The sequence below is a fragment of the Ambystoma mexicanum genome, chromosome 11 (assembly GCF_040938575.1).
Source record: "Ambystoma mexicanum isolate Mex_15411 chromosome 11, UKY_AmexF1_1, whole genome shotgun sequence".
NCBI lineage: Eukaryota > Metazoa > Chordata > Amphibia > Caudata > Ambystomatidae > Ambystoma > Ambystoma mexicanum.
The window spans coordinates 998,143,405-998,165,244 of record NC_090934.1 but is presented as its reverse complement, the minus strand read 5'-3'; the positions used below and the strand labels follow the sequence as shown (position 1 = coordinate 998,165,244).

The 21,840-nt window shown below is 46.8% G+C and overlaps 1 protein-coding gene across 3 annotated transcripts in view; it reads right to left on the bottom strand.

Annotated features, from left to right (window-relative positions):
- BLM (BLM RecQ like helicase) overlaps nucleotides 1-21,840 on the bottom strand; it is an 865,782-nt gene that overhangs the window by 698,896 nt on the left and 145,046 nt on the right. For all 3 annotated transcript variants that reach the window (XM_069624186.1, XM_069624184.1, XM_069624185.1), the window contains exon 6: nucleotides 18,144-18,279. In XM_069624186.1, the coding sequence (XP_069480287.1) occupies nucleotides 18,144-18,279 (136 nt within the window). The remainder of the gene's footprint in view (nucleotides 1-18,143; nucleotides 18,280-21,840) is intronic.

Sequence of the window (21,840 nt, the reverse complement as noted above, 5' to 3'; positions counted from 1 at the left end):
TTGTGCGCTGAGATTTCTCCCGCTTAAAACTGTCCTATTGGTAGCACTAACATCTGCTAGGAGGGTGAGCGAGCTACAGGTTCTCTCCTGTAAATCTTCCACAAGGACAAAGTTGTCCTACAGGTGAAGCCTAATTTCCTCCCAAAGGTGGTATCTGAATTTCATATTACTCAGAAAATGACCTTACCTTCGTTCTACCGTCCTCCCCATCCGGGGAAAGAGGAGGAAAGGCTACATAGGCTGGACCCAAGGCGAGCTCTCAGCTTTTACATCAGCAGAATGACTAGGATTAGGCAAGCAGACCAACTGTTTGTAGGATACTCAGGTCACAAGTTGGGACTACCCATAATAAAACAAACCATCTCCAGGTGGATTATTTTGGCCATTCTGGAATGCTACAAACTGGCAGGGAAAGAGCCAACCCAAAATCTCAGGGCTCATTCAACCAGGGGTATCGCAGCCTCTTCGGCTCTCCAAAGAATGGTACCGGTCCGAGACATATGTGCGGCTGCCACATGGTCGTCCGCATATACATTCACAACATTTTACAATCTGGATTCCTCCACTACTCAAGAGACCAGATTTGGCAAGCCCGTATTACATTCGGTCCATCCCTAAAGGGATACATAACTTTCTCACTCCCACCTCCAATTACATGCCACTGCTATGGGAGTCTATCAAAGATAAGGAATACGTCGAAGGACACAATCCCTTCGAAGAACAAGTTACTTCTTACCTTGTAACGTTCTTTCGACGGGATGTTCCTCCGACGTATTCCTTATCGCCCCTCCCAACCATCCCCGCAGTGATACTTCCCTTGTGGTTGCAGCTTACGCTCCTTCAAGGTCAATAACCAATTCAGGCATGACTTTTGTTATGCTACAAAAAGGAACTGAGCAACGGACGCAGCGCTTGGCTATTTATGGGCATGATGACGTTGGCGCCAATACGGTGGCCGTCGAGGGACATCGACTCGGCAGACGTCGACGCGCAGCGCCCTTTACAGAAAAAAATTCTGAGGCCAGCAAGCTGGAAACGTATTATCAAAGATAAGGAATACGTTGGAGGAACATCCCGTCGAAAGAACGTTACAAGGTAAGAAGTAACTTGTTCTTCTTACATACGGTCCAAGATTATCAAAATATATAAAGATTTTGATGATTTCATTACATGATTTAGAGTACACAGATACACAGTGCAAAATGAAAACAGATTGTGCCAAAAATGCAAAAATATATTACAAAGCTAAAATCCAATTCCCATATCAAAGATTTAAGAATAAATATTCTTTTCCTCCGATTTCAGCGCTCATGCACAGTGTGGTTGTGCACTTGTTGTAATTAGTTGCCTGCAATATATGCCAGTATTAAAAGCATTTTCATGCTTGCTGTGCCCATAAATGTCCCTACCGGCTCTGCCAGTATCCCCACGTAAGAGCATACTCCCTTTGGCATTGCCAGTAAAAAAAAAATGGCACACTGCACTCTGAACACATGTGCTGGCTGCAACAATGTAGGCTTGTTTAGCCACATAAGAGTGCTCATGTTGGCTTTACCGATGATGCCCAGTAAAAACTGCCATGCCACAATAAGGAAACCTATAAAGGCTGGCTGTGCCAATGAAATCACCGACCTTATACATTAGAGCACTCATGTTGTATAGAACCATTATTCCATTATTCCAAAAAAACAACAAGTTACTTACCCCTGTAACATTCTTTCGACTGGATGTTCCTCCCACATATACCTTTATCTTTGATATTTCCAATATCCAGCTTTGCTGCTTCAGAAAAGAAAGTTTCAGCACGGGGCGCTGTGCATCAATGCCAGTCGAGTTGATGTCCCTCGGAGGCCGCCGTCTCGACGTCACCGCAGGTATATGTAGCACGCGCAGCACCCGTTGTCCAAGTTCCGTTTTTACAAGTAGAGCATTATCTTGTGTTCAACGGTTACTCCCTCCAAGAGATGGTAGACTCCAACCGCAAGGAAAATTCTACTGCGGGGTAGGTTGGGAGGGGAGATAAGGAATACATGGGAGGAACATCCAGTCGAAAGAACGTTACCAGGGGTAAGTAACTTGTTCTTCAAATGGATTGTGTCCTCTCATGGATTCCTCATCTTTAACACACTCCCAAAGCAGTTTACGTAATTTGGAGGTGGGAGTAGAAATGAATATGGCATGAGTATTGTATGGTTGTGTATGCACTGAATACAACACTGCTTTTCCAAAAATGGAATCCTGACCAGAGGAAGAGTCTAGACGGTAATGTTTAGTGAAGGTCTGCACAGACGACCATGTGGCAGCTGCACATATATCCCTTATCAGAACTCTTCTCTGCAAGCCAGACAAAGTTGCAATGCCCCTGGTCGATTGAGCTCTTAGATGTTCTGGAGGATCTTTACCTGCTAGTTTGTAGCATTTCGATATAGCTAATATAATCTATCTAGAAATAGACTGCTTGGTAATGGACAGTCCCAATTTGTGACCTGAAAAGCCCACAAATCTGGCCAATCTGGAGATGTAAAAACTGAGTGCGTGTCTAGGATCAAGCCTGTGAAGTCTTTCCTCTTCCGTCCCAGGATGTGGAGGAGGATAAAAAGAAGGTAACGTTATTTTCTAAGTAAGATGAAACTCAGTCTATTTTGGGAAGAAAAGTAGGCTTCACTTTTAGTACCACTCTGTCTTTGTAAAAGACAGTATGAGGAGGCTTGCAGGATAAAGCCTGTAGCTCACTCACCCTTCGGGCTGATGTAATTGCCACTAAAAAGACGGTTTTTAGAGTTAAAAGTCTTAAAGGACAAGAGTGTAAAGGCTCGAAAGGAGGCCCCATCAAAAAGTTTAACACCAACTTGAGATCACACAGTGGGAATTGAAACGGGATTGGATGGAAAACATTAGTATGTCCCTTTAAGAATTGTACTATTAGAGGAATCTTCCTCAAGTACGAGACTTCCTCTGAAGTGTGCTTACAAAAATAAAGCTCTGCCAGATATCCCTTGATGGGACCAATCTGGAGCCCCAGATTTGCCAGATGTAATAGAAAGGCTACCACCATTGGTGTATTACATGAAAAAGGGTCAACATTCAACATTCTTATCTCTACACCAGCTGCAGAACTTATTCCAGCAGCAGCGGTATAAAGATTTGGTTGCTGGCCTTCTGACCGAAAGCAAAGTCTCCATTACGTCATCCGGGAGGTCCCAATCTTTGTATCTCAGCCTATCAGATACTATGTGTGAAGGCAGAGCGTCCTGATATCCGGATGGAGAACCAGACCCTCCTCTCGCGAGAGAAGGTCCTCTCTTTGTTGAAGACGTATCGGAGGGCAGATGGACATGTCCAGAAGGTCCGGGTACCATGTCCTCCTGGCCCAGTCCGAACTTTCTCAACCTCCCGATTACTTGAGGAATGACGGGGACTGAAGGAAACTAGTAAAGGAGTGGAAATACCCAGTTCACCACAAAGGTGTCTCCCAGAGCTCCTCTTGGGGGACATTCCCTTGAGCAATTCAGGTTGGCACCGGTCGTGAACAGATCCACTTGAGGGGTTCCTCAAAGGGTGAAGATCTCTTGAAGGACTTCCTGAGCTAGTTACCACTCACGCGAGACTGTGCTCTGCCTGCACAGAGCGGCTGCCGCTGTGTTCTGCTCTCCGGCTAGGTGAACTGCCGACAGAGATTCCTTCTTGTAATGTCCAGAACCAGAGCTCATAGCCCAGTGGTAGTGACCCTACACCACCTCTTTCGTTGCCCAATGTGTTGTCAGTCAATTATCAGGAAATTTCCCGTACAGATGGCAGGAAGGCCTTCAGCGCTAGTCTGACTGCCCTCAGTTCTAAGAGGTTGATATGTAGTTTGGCCTCCGATGCAGACCAACGACCGCTGATGGTCAAATCGTTGGTATGGGCTCCCCACCCCCTGAGTGAGGCGTCCGTCACTACTGTTATCTAAGGCCATGGTTGCCAAAATAGTTCTCCTTTCAAGATGTTCTCCTGACATGCCCACCACTGAAGATCCAGTGAGACTCCGGGATTTGTAGGAGATCTGACATCCTTCCTGAGAATTGCGACCACTGGGTCCTGAGAGCCCACTGGAGAAATCTCGTTCTCAGGGGAGCCTCTGGCATCAGAAAAATGCAGGATACCATCAGGCCGAGCAACCTCAGAAAATCAAAGGCCAGAAGATGCTGGGCATTCTGGAATTTGGTCACTATCTCCAGAATGTCGTGAGCCCTCACCTCTGGTGGCCAGGCGTTTCCCCGGGATGCATCCAGGACTGCTCTGATGAATTGGAGTCTTTGTGATAGTATCGTGTGGCACTTCTTGAAGTTGAGGGAGCAGCCAGCCTGTGAAGGGAGTGACAGGTGGAGCTGAGATGTTCCGGGCCCGTTCTGGGGAACTGGCCCTGATCAGCCAATCATCTAGATAGGGGTAGATGTAATACGCCTCTCCTAAGACTCGCTGCCAAAACCGCCATTAGCTTGGTGAAAACCCTCGGGCAGAGGTCAGCCCAAATGACAGAACCCGAAACTAATAATGAGAACCGCCAATGGCAAACCTCACGTACTGTCTGTGCTTGTGATGAATCGGCACGTGAAAGTAAGCATCCTGGAGATCCAATTATACCATCCAATCCTGAAGCTGGAGGGCCTGAAGGTCTGGGAAAGGGTTACCATCTTGAACTTGTCCTTCCCGAGGAACTTATTCAAGTCTCTTAAGTCCAAGGTGGATCTCAATCATCTATCCTTCTTGAGGATTGGAAAGTATGGGAGTACCAACCCTTTTTCCTCTCCGCTACAGGTACTGGTTCTATAGCACCTTTCTCTATCAGGGTTAAACTCTCCTGCACAAGGAGCGGATCTGGAACCTTCAAAGAGTTGGTCCCTGGTGGATGAAGGTTTTTGCAAGAAAGGTAGGCAATAACCTTGGACAACTGTTTCCAATGCCCATGCATCTGAAGTAATAGCCTACCATTCTGTCAGATGCTGTGACAACCTGAATCCTAATGCAGTCTTGCGAACAAAGACCTCAGAGAGGTTTTGGAGCGGCTGATGCAGTGGCTGAAGTCAAGGCAGCCGCTGCTGTTGCGGTCTTAGTACTTCTTCCCTGTCCTACGCAGGGAATCGGCTTTGTCCTCTCTGAGCCGGCTGTCCTCTGCTTTTTTCAAATGTGGAATAATGCTGAAAGGACCTACCCGTCCAGGGTGTACCTGTGGGGCTGTTTGGAGTTTGTCTTATTGCAGCTCCAAGGGATTTGGCCGCCTCCTTGGAAGTTTGCAGCTTCTCCAAACTCTCATCAGCATTGTTTCCAAATAAATGAGTGCTGTCTAAGGGCATGTTGAGAAGCCTGGATTGCACGTTTGTGGCAAATCCTGACTTTTGCAACCAAGCAAACCTGTGCATCACTGTCCTAGTCGCCATAACTCTGCTGATACTGTCAACAGAGTCAAGACCAGTCTGGAGAGATACGCACATTGCGTCTTTCCCATCCTTGACAATGTTAAGGAAACAGTCTCGTTCCTCCCCTTCGGGGATACGGTCAGCTGCCATAGAAATGCACTCCCAAAGGGTGTGTGTGAACCTCGCTAGCGTGCACGTAGCATTGGCCGACTTCAAGGGCATACTGCTTGCCGAAAAAACCTTTTTGCCATGGCCTCATAACATTTGTCGTCTCTATCCCGAGGTATCGTAGGATAGGCATTTTACCTACTCGTGGAAGTGGCTGCCTGAACTACCAGGCTTTCTGGTGATGGGTGCTTGGAAAGGTAAAAAGTCAGAGCTAGAAACTCTGTACTTGGCCGTCAGATTTTTATTTACAGCTGCATAACCTCTGGTGCCTCCCATTTAGTAAGGCTTGATGAAAGACAATTGGGTTCTCCTGTAGCCCTCCGTCAGTGAAATCATCCTGTTCAAAAGACAGGGGTATGTCTTGACCACCCCAAGTATTCCATGACCCTTGACATTAGCTGTCTTTAAGTCACCGCAGCATGGTCACCAGGTTCAGCTCTTCCAAATTCAACCTCTAGAGAGGTTGTCTATTCCACTAGCCTCATGAAGGCATTCTCGCAAGTTTTTCATGTGCGAGTCCTCTGATATTAGTGCTTCAGGCACTGATGGTGATAAACAATGTAACCTAAAGGGTGTTCTGAGCATGGCAAAGAAGTATGACATGCATTTCTTACCATAAAAGCATTTCTGATGATTGTATCTGCTTAGATTCACATGCTGTGCATATGGTCCGGCATCCAGTGGTAACCGCAGAGTATTGCATCTTGGCTATCGGGGACCGAAAGGGGACGTCGGCATAGGCGTGTCTGAAACACTATCCCTATCGTGACGTGTGAAGTACCCAAAATCCCTCACGCGCCGAGGTACCTCCGATTGGTATTTTTTCTGCCATGAGGGAGCCCAAGGCTATAGTGAGTGAGTACATGAAGAGAGAAAGTAGTAAGCGGGGAGGCAGGGAGGGCGCATGTCAATCTAAGCAGATACAATCATCAGAAATACTTTTACAGTAAGTAATGCATGTCTTCTGATGCTTGTTAATCTGCTTAGAATCACATACTGTGCATAGACTAGCGAGCAGTACCCAGAGTTGGTGGTGGGTTGTGAGAAGGAACAGTAGAAAAAAAGATGTCTTAATACTGCTTGTCCCACCTGAGAATCAGACCTAGAATGAGTGTCTAGGCAATAGTGTTTTGTAAAGGTGTGTACAGAACTCCAGGTTGCCGCTTTGCAAATGGACTCTAGGGGACGATTTGCAATGAATGCTATGGATGCCCCAGTGCCTCGAGTAGAATGTGCTCTAGGCTTGAAGGGCAGTTCTCTCTTTGCAAGAGCATAACAGTGTGATTTGACAATCCACCTAGATATTGCTGATTTAGAGACAGGGTCCCCTTCTCTACCAGCTGCCACTGAAACAAAGAATTGTTTAGTTTTCCTCAGTGGTTTAGTTCTATCCATGTAGAACATGACTGCCCTGCGCACATCTAGTGTGTGAAGGCTTCTTTCGGCCATGTTAGTAGGTCTCTGGAAGAACGTGGGTAGTTCGATTGACTGGTTCACATGGAACTTATAAATAAAATTTATATAAATAAAATAAATTTCGGCGCAAATCTGGGATGTGTGCGCAGAACTACCTTATCTTTGTGGACTGTAACAAAGGGGTCCAAAACCGAGAGGGCCTGTAGTTCGCTAACTCTTCTGCTAGACGTGATAGCTACCAGAAAGGCTGTCTTGTAGGTCAGGTCTTTCAGACTAGCTTTATGCATAGGCTCAAAAGGGGGTCCCATGAGCCTAGTTAAAACCACATTTAGATCCCACCCAGGGGCTGGGTGAGTGATGGGGGGATAAATTCTTTTAACCCCTTCCATAAAGGCTTTAATCACAAGTATTTTCCACCACGACACCTTCTGCTGTGACGTGGTGTAGGCTGACAACGCCGCTAGGTGAACCTTTAAGGAATTGAAGACTAACCCAGAGTCCAACAGATGGGTTAGATAATAACACAATGTGTTAAGGCGAGCAATCGGTGGGATTGACGCCTTTGGAACTGCACCAGATGACAAAACGTTTCCATTTGCTGGCATAGCAATAACGCGCGTTAGGCTTTCTTGCCTCCCTCAGTATGTCCATGCATCTTTGAGGGACTTGCAGATGTCCAAACTCTAAGACCTCAGGAGCCAGGCTGCTAAATTCAGAGTTTGTGGGCATGGGTGCAGAGTCTCCCCCCTGTCCTGAGACAACATGTTGTACGGGCAGGGCAGCTTGCCTGGTGGGGAGAGGGACATTTCCATCAGGTGCGCGAACCAAGGTTGGCGGGCCCACATGGGAGCCACCAGAATCATGGTGACTGGTTCCTGGTGCATCTTGTATACTATCTTGTTCAGAAGGGGAGCCGGGCGGGGCGGGGGGGATGGGAGTGTAGACAAATTTCCCCATCCAAGTTATCCAGAGACCGTTCCCCTTGGATCGGTTCTGGGGGTACCTGGACGCGCAATCTTGGCATTGGGCGTTCGCCTGAGTAGCGAACAGGTCGATCTCTGGAAACCCCCATTCTGCAAAGACGTTGGATACAATGTCTTCGTGTAGTCGCCATTCGTACTCTTCTGGCAGAGGAAAATCTCTGCTGAGTATGTCTGCCAGCAGATTGCGTTCCCCTGGAACATGTTGGGATATCAGGAACATCTTGTGTTTGAGAGCCCATATCCAGATGTTTTGGGACAGCTTGGATAGCCCTGGAGAGTGAGTGCCCCCCTGTTTGTTCAGGTAATACATTGCTGTTGTGCTGTCGGTTAGGACCAGCACTGTCTTCCCTTGCAGTTGCTCCTGAAAGGCTTTCAATGCTTTGAACACTGCTAGTAGCTCCAGTAAGTTTATATGGTTGTATGCTACCGGAGGGGACCACACTCCGTGCGCTGTCTGTTGAAGCAGTTGAGCCCCCCCACCCTGTGAGATGCGTCTGTCGTGAGAGTGGCTTCCACTGCAGGGGGGTTGAAGGTTTTCCCCTTCAAGAAGTTCTCCCTCGACCACCACTGCAGAGAGAGAACGAGGGCTGGCGAGACAACTAACAGATCTTCCCATTGTCCGCTGGCCTGACACCACTGGCTGTTGAGCCACTTGCATGGGACACATGCGCAGCCGCGCATGGGGAACCAAGTATATGCATGACGCCATCATCCCTAGCAAACGCATAGCTTTGCGCACCGTCACCTCTCGACTGGCTACATACTGAGGAACCTCAGAGAGCATGTTCTGAACCCTCTCGCTGGAAGGGAAGACTAGACTGTCTTCTGTACGAATTAGAGCCCCCAGGAACTGTTTTACTTGGCTGGGGACTAAGCTGGATTTCTTTTCGTTGATAGAAAATCCCAGGCTGAACAGTAGGTCTACTGTTTTTTGGGTGTTTGAAAAACAAACGAACGAGTCCCCCGTGATGAGCCAATCGTCGAGGTAAGGGTAAACTGGAACTGAAAGTCTGCGCAGGTGTGCCGCTGCCACTGCCAGGACCTTGGTAAACACACTTGGCGCCGAGGCTATGCCGAAGGGGAGTACCTTGAACTGGTAGTGTTTGTCCTGAATCACGAACCTTAGGAATTTTCTGTGCGCTGGCAGCATTGAAATATGAAAGTATGCATCTTTCATATCCAATGTTGTCATGAAGTCCCCATGTTTTAGCAATGGGATCACCTCTTTCAGTGTTACCATGCTAAACTTCTGGGGCTTTATGACTTGCTTCGCTGGGCGCAGGTTTAGAACAGGACGCATGGTGAGATCCTTTTTGGGTACAAGGAAGTGCACTGAATAGATGCCCTCGTTTACCTGAAGAATCGGGACGGCTTCTATGGCGTCCTTTCCCAGCAGTGCTTCCACCTCTTGGATCAGGATCTGCAGATGTTCCGGTGCAAGGCGTTGATGTTTCGGCGGTCTGAACTGTGAAGGTCGGGCGAATTCCACGCAGTAACCGCGGGCGACCGTCTTTAAGACCCACTGGTCTGAAGTTATCCCCTCCCATGCCTTGAGGAAAGATGTTAATCGCCCCCCGACCGGGGAGACATGGGAGGGGACCTGGAGTTGGTGGTCATTTCTGGCCCGAAGTTGACGCTCCTCTGGAATTGGAGCCTCTGCCCCTATTCTTTCTGCGCTTCTGACCCCTCTGGGGGTAGTAAGTGGGGTTTGCAGCAGGTTGACTTGAGTTGAAGTTGCCCGTGCCGAAATTGTTTTGAGCGGCACGGGCTTGTCCTCTAAAGGACCGCCGAGAATTATTGCCCCTCCGTGAAGAGGGTTTTTGGGAAATTTGGTGCAGCGACTTAATAGTCTCGTGCTCCTTCTTGGCTGTCTCCAACGCATCGTCTACCGCCTTCCCGAAGAGGTTGGCCTCTTCGATGGATTCGTTGATAATGGATGCCTGGGTCTCAGGCCTGAAGCCCGACGTGCGCAGCAACGCGTGACTCTTTAGGAGAGTACCCTGTGCGAGAGACCTGCCTGCTGTCTCTGCGGTGTCCAGGGTATTCTTTACAACATTCTGATTGGCAAGTTTGCCCTCCGAGACAATGGTGAGAAGCTTGGCTCTGGTTGGTTCCAGAACCTCCTGAAGACCTTCCTGGAGTAGTTTCCATTGGGCGTCGACGTAGCTTGCCAGTAACGTTGTGTTATTGGCAATCCGGACGGTATAGGCCGCCGCCGACGTAACCCGTTTGCCTAAGGCATACAACCTTTTGGACTCCTTGTCCGGGGGTGACTCTCCCGTGGCAAGGGGAACCCCTGCTCTCTTGCGAGTGTTGGTCACCACCAGCGAGTCTGGGATAGCGTGTCCTTTGATATAAAGAGGGTCGGTAGGTGGGGGGCCGGAAATGTTTTTCGACCCTTGGGTTCACCGCCCTAGTATGAGCGGGTGTGAGTAAGGAAGGGGCCAGCCGTCTCTTTACAGAGCTCAAGAGAGGGATAGACTGGCTTGCCGGAGGCTTTTCATTAATAATGTCCTCTGCGAAAATCTTGTTCGGGCAAGGCTTCAAGCGTGGCAATTTTAAAGAATTCCGCTGCTTTTTTCAACATGTTGTTGAAAGCCATTTCATCATCCACCGGGGAAGCTTGTCGAATCGGGGTGGATGGGGGAGAGTCGAGGCAAACGATATCAGAATTGTGATCGTCCTGCTGGATGATGTCCCAGTTGTCCTTTACCCCTTGATCTTCCCCATAGTTGTCCAGAAAAGAAGCCTCCTCTTCTTCTGTATAGATGTCTCTATACGTGTCCATCTGGACATCTTCTTGATAGTCAACTTGGTGTTGGACATCTAGGTGTTGGGCATCTTGTGTTTGAGGGTTAGGGTCTACCCGAGCTTTTTTTAGCGGAAGTTGATCAGAAGCCCTGAAAAACTGCTCCAGTCGATCCATACACCCCTCGAATTGCTCAGTGGTCCACTTGGATGACCCAAATGGACCTAGCTGAGTAGGAACCGAGTTCTCCGCCCTTGAGAGGGATACCTGGCTTTCTTCGTAAGAGTCTTCGGGATCGTCTTCCAAATCTGTGGAAAACTTTTCGGCGGATTGGCCCATAGGATGGCGCTTGGGTTGTGTGCTTTGTGTGGTGCGATTGTACGCCCCTGTCACCGGGTGTGGTCCCTGTAGCAAGACCAGAGTCGAGCCTGGAAGGGTCAGGGATGGGCGTGGCGGCTCTAGAATAGTCTGCCTCAAGGTCTATAACGTCCGCATTGGATGTTTGGTCATCCGATGTACCCCCGTCACTTTCGGCTGGTGTCGCGGCAGGAGAGGGAGGCTCCACGCGTGACATTCCGTACGCGGCCCACCGCTTCAACCGGCGCTCCTTAAGGGTGTTAGGTTTAAGGAGTTTACACGCCGAACACCGCTTTTCGTCATGCTCTAGGGGGAGACAAGCGTTACACGACATGTGCTCGTCTTTCTACGGATATCCGACCCTACACACAGGGCAGAATCTAAATGGAGTCCTTTCCATAGCAGAAGGGAAGGGTGACCAGACCAAAAAGGAAAGCAGTGGAAAAGAGGAAAGACATTACAGTATGGCAAACCCCGAGCCCACTCTCCCTACTGTGTAGGCCGGCCAGAAGGCCCGACCACGTGGAAGTCCGAACGCCGGATCTTAGGCACCAGAACCCACGGCCGTAGATGATTCCCCCGTAGTCTTCGTCGAAGATGTTCTTGATGGGTGAAGTGACTTAACGGGGATTAAACCGACAATTCGGTAAGATAAACAATGTCTCATGAAGAGCTCTGCTATAGGGCGACCAGTTATCCGGGCGGAAAAAAACAATCTGAGGGACCTCGGCGCGTGAGGGATTTTGGCTACTACACACGTCACGATAGGGATAGTTTTTCAGACACGCCTATGCCGACGTCCCCTTTCGGTCCAATACTCCGTGGTTAACACTGGATGTCAGACCATGTGCACAGCATGTGATTCTAAGCAGATTAACAAGCATCAGAAAAGTATTTTCAACCGAAGTTGACATTATATTTGTTGTCAAAAGAGATGAAAATGTCAAAATTGAAGACGTGGACGACGATGGCTTAGAAAGTTGCGTCAATGGCTTTGATGGTTGCTTCAATGGCTTCGACAGTTGCGTCAATGGCTTCGACAGTTGCGTCAATGGCTTCGACGTTAGCATCGTTGACTTCAACATATGTGGCGTCAAGGAGGTCAACACTCGAGGCATCGATGGCTTCTCCAGGTATCGGCGCCGATGGCACACTTTTTGGTCCTGCCTTAATCAAGTCCTTCGGCATCAATGGTTTAGTCCTTGAGGGGACTTTCTCTGGACTCGAGGAATGGGATCGCTCTCAAGGAGACTTGGTCGCCGGGTCCGAGAACGGACAGCTCTTGTGCTTCCGAGCTCTTTCAACAGGCACATCGCCTTTAGGTGTAGTCGAGGGGGGCAAGGCCGCATTCGCGAAAACCCTTAACATTCAGAGCCTAATCTCCTCCAACTGGGCCGGTGAACTAGATTTAGTGGGGCAAACAACGAATTCTGGTGAACTAGAAGATGAGGAAGATGGCGATCTATGGCACCTTTTGTTTCTGTGTCTCGAAGTCGACAAATGGTGTGAACCACTCCGGGAACATTTGGACCTTTTTCAATGAGGAGAAACTGTCCTCCACTCGTCTGAGGTCTTTTGTTTTGATGGAGTTGAGGGGGATTTTTGGGCCTAACCTGCCGCAAGCTTCCCTCTACACTCTCTCAGGGCTTTGGCCATCATAGGCAGTCGTCGCGCTCTGAAGACAGATGAGTCGACCCCAGTCACCACAGGCAGATCCTGTGAGGGTTCACCACAGACATATTTGCACCGCAGTCACAGCATTTTTTAAAGCCGGATCGATGAGTGGACGATGCCGAAGACAAAGCTATTTCCCATCAAAACCTGATATTTGTAAAGAAATTTTGAAGAAAATTCGAAGATAATCCTGTCAGAAAAGAGGCGTACCGCATCCGAAGCTGTAAGCACGAAAAAACTGAACTGAGGCCAATAGGCACTGCATGTGCTACATATACCCGCGGTGACGGCGAGACGGAGACCTCCGAGGGACAGCGACTTGACTGGCACTGACACACAGCACCCCCTTCTGAAATTTATTTTTCCAAAGCAGCAAAGCTGGATATTGGAAATATCAAAGAGAAGGACTACCTGGGAGGACACAATCTATTTGAATGTATATTACTGGAATGATGGGCAAAGACAACGTGAGTATTCTACACTGGCTTCCCCCAGTGTGCGCGTGTGCGTGTGAGAGAGAGAGAGAGAGAGAGAGAGAGAGAGAGAGAGAGAGAGAGAGAGAGAGAGAGAGAGAGAGAGAGAGAGAGAGAGAGAGAGAGAGAGAGAGAGATGACTGCTTATGTTCACTCAATTATCCAAAGCGTGTGGAATTTTCAAATTTACTAAGATCATCCTATTTAACTCGAACATTCATACGCACACGCTCACACATACACAATGGTGTGTGAATATATATTTTGAGTGCATAAGCGCTCACATTATAAATGCACGTGCTCTCAGTCACAATATTTCACTTACCTTCAGGCAGCCGCAGTGATATCTTCTCCACAGGCTTGGGACTCCATGAAGGCACAGACCTATCAGCAGGCCCGGCGTCTGTAGCCTTCACCCCTTCTTTCTTCACTAGGGTGGGGTCAGTACAATTACCCCGGCTAAGGGAGAGTGGTGAAGATGCGTTTGTTTCCCTGTAAGGACTGGATTTCCAGCACCCATGTGGGGAAATAAATGCTGCAACGTTTCATAGAGCTGCGCACAAGACAGCGCAGCACGCTCCTGCCCTGGCCCACGTGCTTCGCTATTGAACACAATAGGAAATAGGTCACCACCATGCCTTGCGTTTGCGAAGAATCTAAACATGTTCAGATATTTGAAAACGCAAAGACTATTTGCGTTACGAAATGCAAAAAGAATATCTTTTTTTAGTTAGCCTACAGGGAATGGGACCCATTGGGTCCTATTAAAAAAGGGAAGGCGTCGCCCTAGCACCCTATGTAGGCAGACCACCCCTGGAGTCTCGACTGACCCATGCGATTTTTTTATATACATACACTGGTTCCATTATGTGTACCTGAAGTACTTATTTTGATGTGCTTTATTAAAGTCTAGATGCTTACAGTTTACCTGTGTGGAGTGTTTTTTCTCTGGTTATCTGTGTGAACTAACTGAACTGAACAGTCAGCACTCCTTCCCTCCTGAAGTTGAAGCCGATGGCTTTGCATTGCTATTTACCTTTACAAAGGTTTGGCTTCCCTTTGGGTTGGATTTGTAGTTCTGACATTAGTTCAGATTGTTACATGGCAGAAAGTTGACCCTGCACCAGGGAGAAAGATGGAAAGACTGAGAACTAAAGTCCTATGGAGAACCAGAGGGTTGTTTGTGTTAACCCTAATCCAATCCAGTGGGCTCAGTCAAAATCTAATTCCCAAATATGTATGACTAAATAGGAGTGTCCATGAATTCTTAAATGGTCTTGAGTCGTCTGTTTATCCCTTGACCAGAACACGTGACACTTGGAAAACATTGCAGTTAGGAAAGATTTTCTTTTTACAGGTTTCCCTCCACTGACATCAATGGAATACCCCCTCCTCCCACTCCCACCCTTTGTGCTATGATTTGAGCCTTGTCCTGGCTTCTGGGGCAATCAAAGCCTTTTTGCTTTACTCCCCTTGCTCAGTTCATCTCTTTTGGGGATAATGGTCTGTTCCAACAGCTACCACTGCAGGGGACCCTTTCTCCCTTTGCAAGATTCCTTGTTTTTATGCAGCACACACCACCTTACAGTGAAGTGATGCAGGGACATAGTTGGTATACGTTTTCCTTTTTCTTTTAGTAACATTTCTGCTACTTTTGTAATGTGTCCTAGATGTGCTGGTGGCAGAAGATATTTTTCTACAAAGATTCTCGTTTTTCTGTTTACCCTTTTGCAGGTTACTGCATGATGCCATTTCTGGCACCCTATACTCAAAATTTCAGTGCCACATGCTTTTCACCCTGTCCTTTGGCCATTTTGACCTTTGCACTCTCAGGTTAGGAATAACCACATATGGTAAGCTCTTTCCCAGGCAAAACCTTACGTTTCCCAGGCAAAGTGATGGTGTGAGCAGCTGGGTGGATGTGGTGGCTGGGACCATCTATTTCACACTTCGGCCAGGGGTATGTCTATTGCTCAGCCAAAGCGTGGCAAGAGCCAGTCCATGATACGGCAGCGTTTGCCAGTTTGGATTGTGCAGATCCATACCACCGGTGAACTGGGGCAACCCAGGCTCGATTTTGGATAAAAGGAGGAGCCCTACAACCATTACTGACACTGTCATTTGGAATCAAGGTCCCCAAGAGTTGCAGCCTTGCTGAAGGCCCTAGGATGGTCATTGGAGACATCAGGCATTATTCCAGTCCCAGTGAAACCCTGTCTCTGGAATAATATCCTGAATACCCTCATTTGTGGATCAACCCACGGGCTGGTAGGACCAACCGGTCTGAAATCCTGCATGAAGATCCTGGCCAAAGAAGCTTTCTGAAGCGTCTGGACACCATCCTGTGGGCGGACCAGGTCATCTGCGGTGCACTGCTCCCCCGTTGAGACTTTGCAAGTCGCCATCTTGTGGCACAAGATCTGTCCTTGCGAAGTTGCTGTTCTACAGCACGACTTACGTTTTTTTCTAGAGCAGCTTCTTTTTTCTTGCCATGTGAGTCGCCTGCTTCCCTCAGATCTGTGCAGTCTTCGCCGCTGCCAGCTTCAGTCGAGTGCTGGGGGGCTTTTGCGTTTGTGGGACTTTCAGTGGGCTTTGTCTCAAAATGTCTGGGTTGTCCAGCTGTACGGATTTCAGAACCACCCAGAGCGCAGTACTGCAGCCCAGTCAGACCCAAACACAAACCCAAAAATTACTGCTGCACTTGCAGCCCCATGACTCCCGGCATCAGAACCAACAACTGAAGTATGTAGGCCCTACAAACCGAGGAACCCTAGGGGTAGTTTCAACTTGAATAGGAGAAAGGGCGAGAGCTTGCTTACTTGTTCCCCCCCCCCTCCCACCATATCATTTTACGGGTACTTACCTGAGACATGTGGCTCTTGGTGGCACTAGGTCTTCTCGTTTTAGCAGGGAATGACTAAGTGATGTGGGCTTTATTTTGTAGAAGGCAGGTCAATTTGTTTGCACTGCATTTACACTGCTTTTCATTACTTATCATTGGTATTGCACTTTTTCCTCACTTACTTTAGAATCTACAGTTTCTTTGTTCAATTACTGAATCATTTCTAACGGCTTTAAAAGTAAACTGCGGGTGATCGCTAGCGAGATTAACTGTGGATGTATGCATGTTTATAGTTCTGATTTAGTAATACTACTTACCTGGGATTTTATATGCTTAGAGTCTTTTAAGACCCAATAAATGTTGTATTTTTACTAACTAGTAAAACTAGTTTTATTGGAGTGCTCTGCGTGTGACTCATTAAAACACTTAACTGCCTCCATATCAACGGAAGACTAAGCGTTATTACTCAGTGACACTACCTTGATTGAATTTGGCTTTTACCCAGTTCACGAAAATAGGTTGCCTTCTCATAACCCTCCCCAGGGCTGGTTCTGAAAATCCATCTTAATCAGCAACCAACAAAAAAACCTTACATAGTAAAAACACATGTCAGTATGAAAGTGGCAAAAAGAAATTCAGACCATAATTTATGGCGCAGAAAAATTCAAGATTGTGGAAAGCACGAAGGGAACCGTCAGTTTCGGTATGGTATATTAAAGACCATTGGTCTTGCACAGTAAACTTGCTATCTACAAGTATTTTGGAAGCAGCTATCAGTGAGTAGCTCACCAGACACTCTAAGCAGTGCTGTGTCGTCCTACAGTACAAGAGCAAGACAAAGAACTAAAAGGTAAAAATAAAAAACAATGTAGACAAAGAACTTAAGTGCAAAGAGTGTGTGCCCTTTGTCTACTAATTATGCACTTTAGGGAATACCCTGGGACCCAAGAATATAGGATTTTAGTCAAACGCTATACCTGTCCAGAAATCCTATGATAAAAGGTTATTTATAACCATAGGAAGCAGCTACATATCAATTAAAAGATTACTTACTAGTTTCTCTTGCAATTTCTGCTTTTTGCTACTAACACTTTACAATTCATATGTCCTGTTAATTACTCATGCCAGTAACTCATAAAGGCTGAGCCTACAACATTACAGGCTGTTAAATACGTCAGTGTTTGTTTGAGGGGAAAACAATAAGGCCATTCACAGATTCCTTTGCTAACTAAGGGGGAGCAGTGGGCAGTTTTATGCTTTTAGTTACTAGCACTGAATACATTTCAAAGATCAGCAGTACCTGCCGTTGCATAAAATGCTAGAGACCCCTAAAAGTTCAAATATGTCGCGAGAATCAAAATATGTGACTTTTTCTAAATGTCAAAGGATGCACAGGTCTAGAATAACACAACAATATGAATCTGGAGAAATTCCATGATGTAAAAGGTGTCTTTGCCCGCAGAGGGACGGTGCAGTCAGTTTAGAAGATACTTTAACTGCAGATTTGCAGAGAACAGGTGGACCAGAATTACTGATTTGACTCAATAGGACGACATGTGTGATCTACTCAAATTTCAACTGTACAGTCTCATGCTCAACTGCTTTGCCCCATGGAAGGAGAGGGTGATGTGGAGGAGGAAGGGAGCGAGATATTAAGCAAGAGATTGTGGTAGAGAGAGGAACTTTTCATTTGTTCTTATGTTTGCAAATTAATATAGAGTTTCTGTAATTAGGTACAGGACTTTCGCAAAAAAGTTCCACACATAAAAGTACATTCATTGAATTTCCATGAAATTATGCGCAAAAAAAATGAGGTGAAGGTTGAGCGGCACTTAAGGGCAAACAGCTGCACTAAAACCCTTGTATGCCAATTTGGGAGTTTAGAAGGCCCTGATGGCAAAAGGCCTATTGAGGAAAGCGAAAAAAGGGGAACAAGTATTGGTCAATTGCACAATGCATAAGACATTTTTAAAGGGACTATGCAGTAACACCAAGAAAGTTGTGATATTTACATAAACTGCCTACTGTGAATTGTGGTTCTCAGAGAATGGCAGATACGGCTAGCCTGGCCAACGACAAACACACCTGAGCTGCCTCTGCTCCAGAAGGGTTCTTCCACATGACAGGCGCAGCAGTTCCTCCAGGGGAATGGTATCCACCAGCCTACAAATCTCCTGTGTCACCGTCCAGAGTCGAGATGGCTCAGAGGAGATATCATCAGCTGTTAAATGCAACCATAAAAATACCCAACATCAAAACTATTATGGTAACATGCAAAATCATTTGTTTCTTTTTTTTAACTGTGATTGTGATATGCCCACATAAATAAGAGGATATTGCAGCATTAAAACCATTTTCAAAACACAGAGAACCTACAGTATTGGGTCGTGAGCACAAACAATATGCACAGGAATCCCTGCATGCATCAACAAAATACCCATAAGAAGATTCAAGCATCAAAAGGACAACATGAGGATGTGTGTGTGCGCATGACAAAAGATGAATTAGTTACTTGCCTGAAATTGTAGTACTATAGCACTGGTTCACATGCTTAAACATTCTCTGTTGTCAGGTTGAAAATTCTCGGTGCATAATAGCATGAGTGATGACTCATAAAAACCCTGCCTAAAGTCTCCTTCTAGGTGGCCAGGGGAAGGCAGCCACTACCGGATACTAACCATGGGAGTGACGTTAGCTTGGTGGATCACCTGGGGAGGAGAAGGACGCCAAGGGAACAAGAGGATTACGTTAGGAGGGACGCAGTATTTGTCTTCTTCAGAGAGGGAGATTTATATGGTGCCAGAATATTTGATGGCTTGTTGTCAGAGTCCGACTTCCTTTCACAGAGCTATCCCCATTGAGGGTAGAAAAGACTTGTGAATACCAGAGAAATTATGTAGTTGGGAAGCAAGACATTAATACCTTGACTTCTCACAGATATAATTATCCCTTTAATATGAAACAAACACGTAATCCTCCAAAACCTCTCCCTAACAGTTCATTAAATGAACAGAGTAAATCCAATAATATTTAAGTGTTTCCTTTGGAAGAAAGCAACAAAAACCCACATCAGGGACTTCAAGTCCCACAATGCCCTAAGTACTGGAACGAGAAATAGGGACTTAGAGGCACCAAAATGCAAGATGCAGTCTAGTGGTTCTAATGAACCACATCTGAGCAGTACTTTTGAGTATATAAGGCCCCCTCAGGTGCAGGCCATTAGAACAAGAGGGTGGGGTTACAGAGACCACCTGCTGCAGTTGCAGCAGAAGCAGAAATGGGAGAGGAGACAGTTGGTGAAGCAGATGACGGTCCTGAGACAGTCTCCTAGGTTTATAACCTAAATTGCAGTGGATGCGCAGCGGGAAGCGGCATTGCAGCAAGCTTTCATTTGGGAGAGAAAGGTTCTCCTGTTTGCGTGCAGTGACCCAGTGGTTGGCGACCACTGGCAGACACAAGAAGCAAAGGAAGCGCCTTTCATGTTCGACACAGGCCACAGCAACCTAGAAGGAGCCTGCTGGGTAGACATAGGCAGAAGAAGAAGCAGAGGGAGCAGTGTCAGCGGTTCGCAAAGACGAATGTAACAAACCCGGCGAGTTTACCAGTGAAAGGTATGTTAGCGAAATACGAACTTTGCAAAGAGGCAAGTAGAGAAAGGTTACAACAATTGTTATAAAAGTCAACATTTTCGCCAAAGCAAAGAAGGTGCAATACAAAAGCAAGCTAAATCGTAGCCAGTATTGCCAAAAGCTAGTTAATTACAAAAATCTTTACCAAAGCAAAAAAGGGGCAATACAGAAGCAAGCTAATCAGAACCAGCATTGCCAAAGTAAAGGGGGGACAACAATTTACAGAGTTTATAATTCATGTTGGCTGAATAAAAAGAGAACATTGCTGCAGGAAGATTGTTGTTAGAATATGGAAGAGGCAATAGTCAAGCAGAACAACAAGAAGCATTGCTGAAGCCAAACAGAAGCAGGTGTGAGAAAGGAACATTGTTAACAGTTTGACAACCGTTTATCGATGTGCAAGTGGGAAATCAGAAGTGGCAGGAGAGGGGCCCTCCTGATAGAACGTATTTAGGGGGAGTGGAGCACAACCTGCACTGCCTGTAGCAAAATCAAGAGTGGATTGAACAACATCAATGTGCAATATATTTCCCTGAAGGAAGTTGTGAATGTCAAAGTTGCTGAAAGTTAAAGATTTTCCTAACTATTTGAAGAAGACGTCACCACAAAGTACTTGTAGTAGTGTTAGGAGCTTTTTGTCCTGGCAGGCGAGTATACCAGTATAGGGATCTTTTAGTGGTAATACTGGCAGGTTAGTGAACCAGAAAGAAATCATTGCAGTTCTACATGGTGGTAGAAGATTTTGTGAAGTAGTAGTGGCTAAGTCACTAAAGTGTTTCATTAATTGTTGTGGGATCATCCCGACACACTTTATGGTTGATGCAGAACAATTGTAAAAGTATGTTGTTGTGTTGAACTTTTGCTATAAGTGGAAAGACAAAGACTTTTCATCAAATTGAACTATTGGTCAAAGTTTAAGTGGAGAACCTTTGGAGCCAGATCTTTATGATCCCAACCTTGTTACAAAAAGGAATTGGTTTATGCGAACGTTTGAGTCAAAATCCTGCTTTGAATCTGGGGAATGGGAAATAACCCAGGCTACAAGGATAACTTCACTGTTACATTTGAATTGCCATGTATTTCATTAATGAGGTTAATTTATATATAGGTGTTGGGGACAGATTCCTTTTGTTAGAGCATTTCCTTTAGTTTATTTTGATAGGCTGGGGACCAAGTCCCACGTTGCTTACAAACAAAGTTCTGGGAAACCGGATCACTCTCCCTCTGACCAAGGGGAGGAAGGAATGTAATGCCCATCTCATTGCTCACAGCTCAACGATGTTGATGTGAGGCTTGGATGCTGCTGCCTCTCAATGGACCGAGACGTGATGGTTGTGGAGTTGTGGACCTAAACCATCCATTACCAACAGCTCTGTAAAAGTCTGGAATTCGAAACAGGGCCACTCGCATGAAAAAAGGCGTGATCCTTCCACCAGCGTAGAGACCACTTGAAGGAGTCTTCTACATGGATCTCATCTTCCCATAACCCTCTTATTTGTTTCCAGAGTATTGATACAAAAAGGCATACATTTTTGGGCTACCACTGAATGTAGGTTGTGCCAGGGAATGTGTCAACGCCAGGGCAGAGTTTACTCTCTCTTGAGATGGTTCGGCCAGCACAGCGTTTGTATTAAAGTGTGCCCCCAGAAAATGCATTCCCTTCAACTGCATTAATTGCAATTTGCCAGAGTTTACCCCAGTGATGTTAACAGTGTAATTGTTTCATTGCAAGGATACTTGGTTCTCCTTACTGGAAGACTCAGAACCATGGTCCAGAATGGGAAGGTTCCCCAATGATTGTCTTGCCTCCCGAGGTAAGCTGCCGTCAGCATGAGGCGCTATGACCATGGGCAGAGCTGATTGGAGACCAAAGGGCAGCACACTGAAATTAAAATGTTGATCGCCGGAGACAGCCACCAGGGGTCGTATCATCTAAGGGCTGAATTGCGTGTGCAGCCTCCTCTATGAAGCCCCGCGTGAGGAAGCAGCCCCTTGCGTCTCTCTAGGCCCAGGGAGACCGTAGAGTCAACCAATAGAAATGGCTGCGGGATGCCACGAGACCCTGAGCTGGCCCAGAGTCCCGGGAGGCAGAGTGAGGAGAGCACAGGCCAGAGGCAGCGCTTCAACAGTGAGCAAGTTGGTGGCTCCCCCGT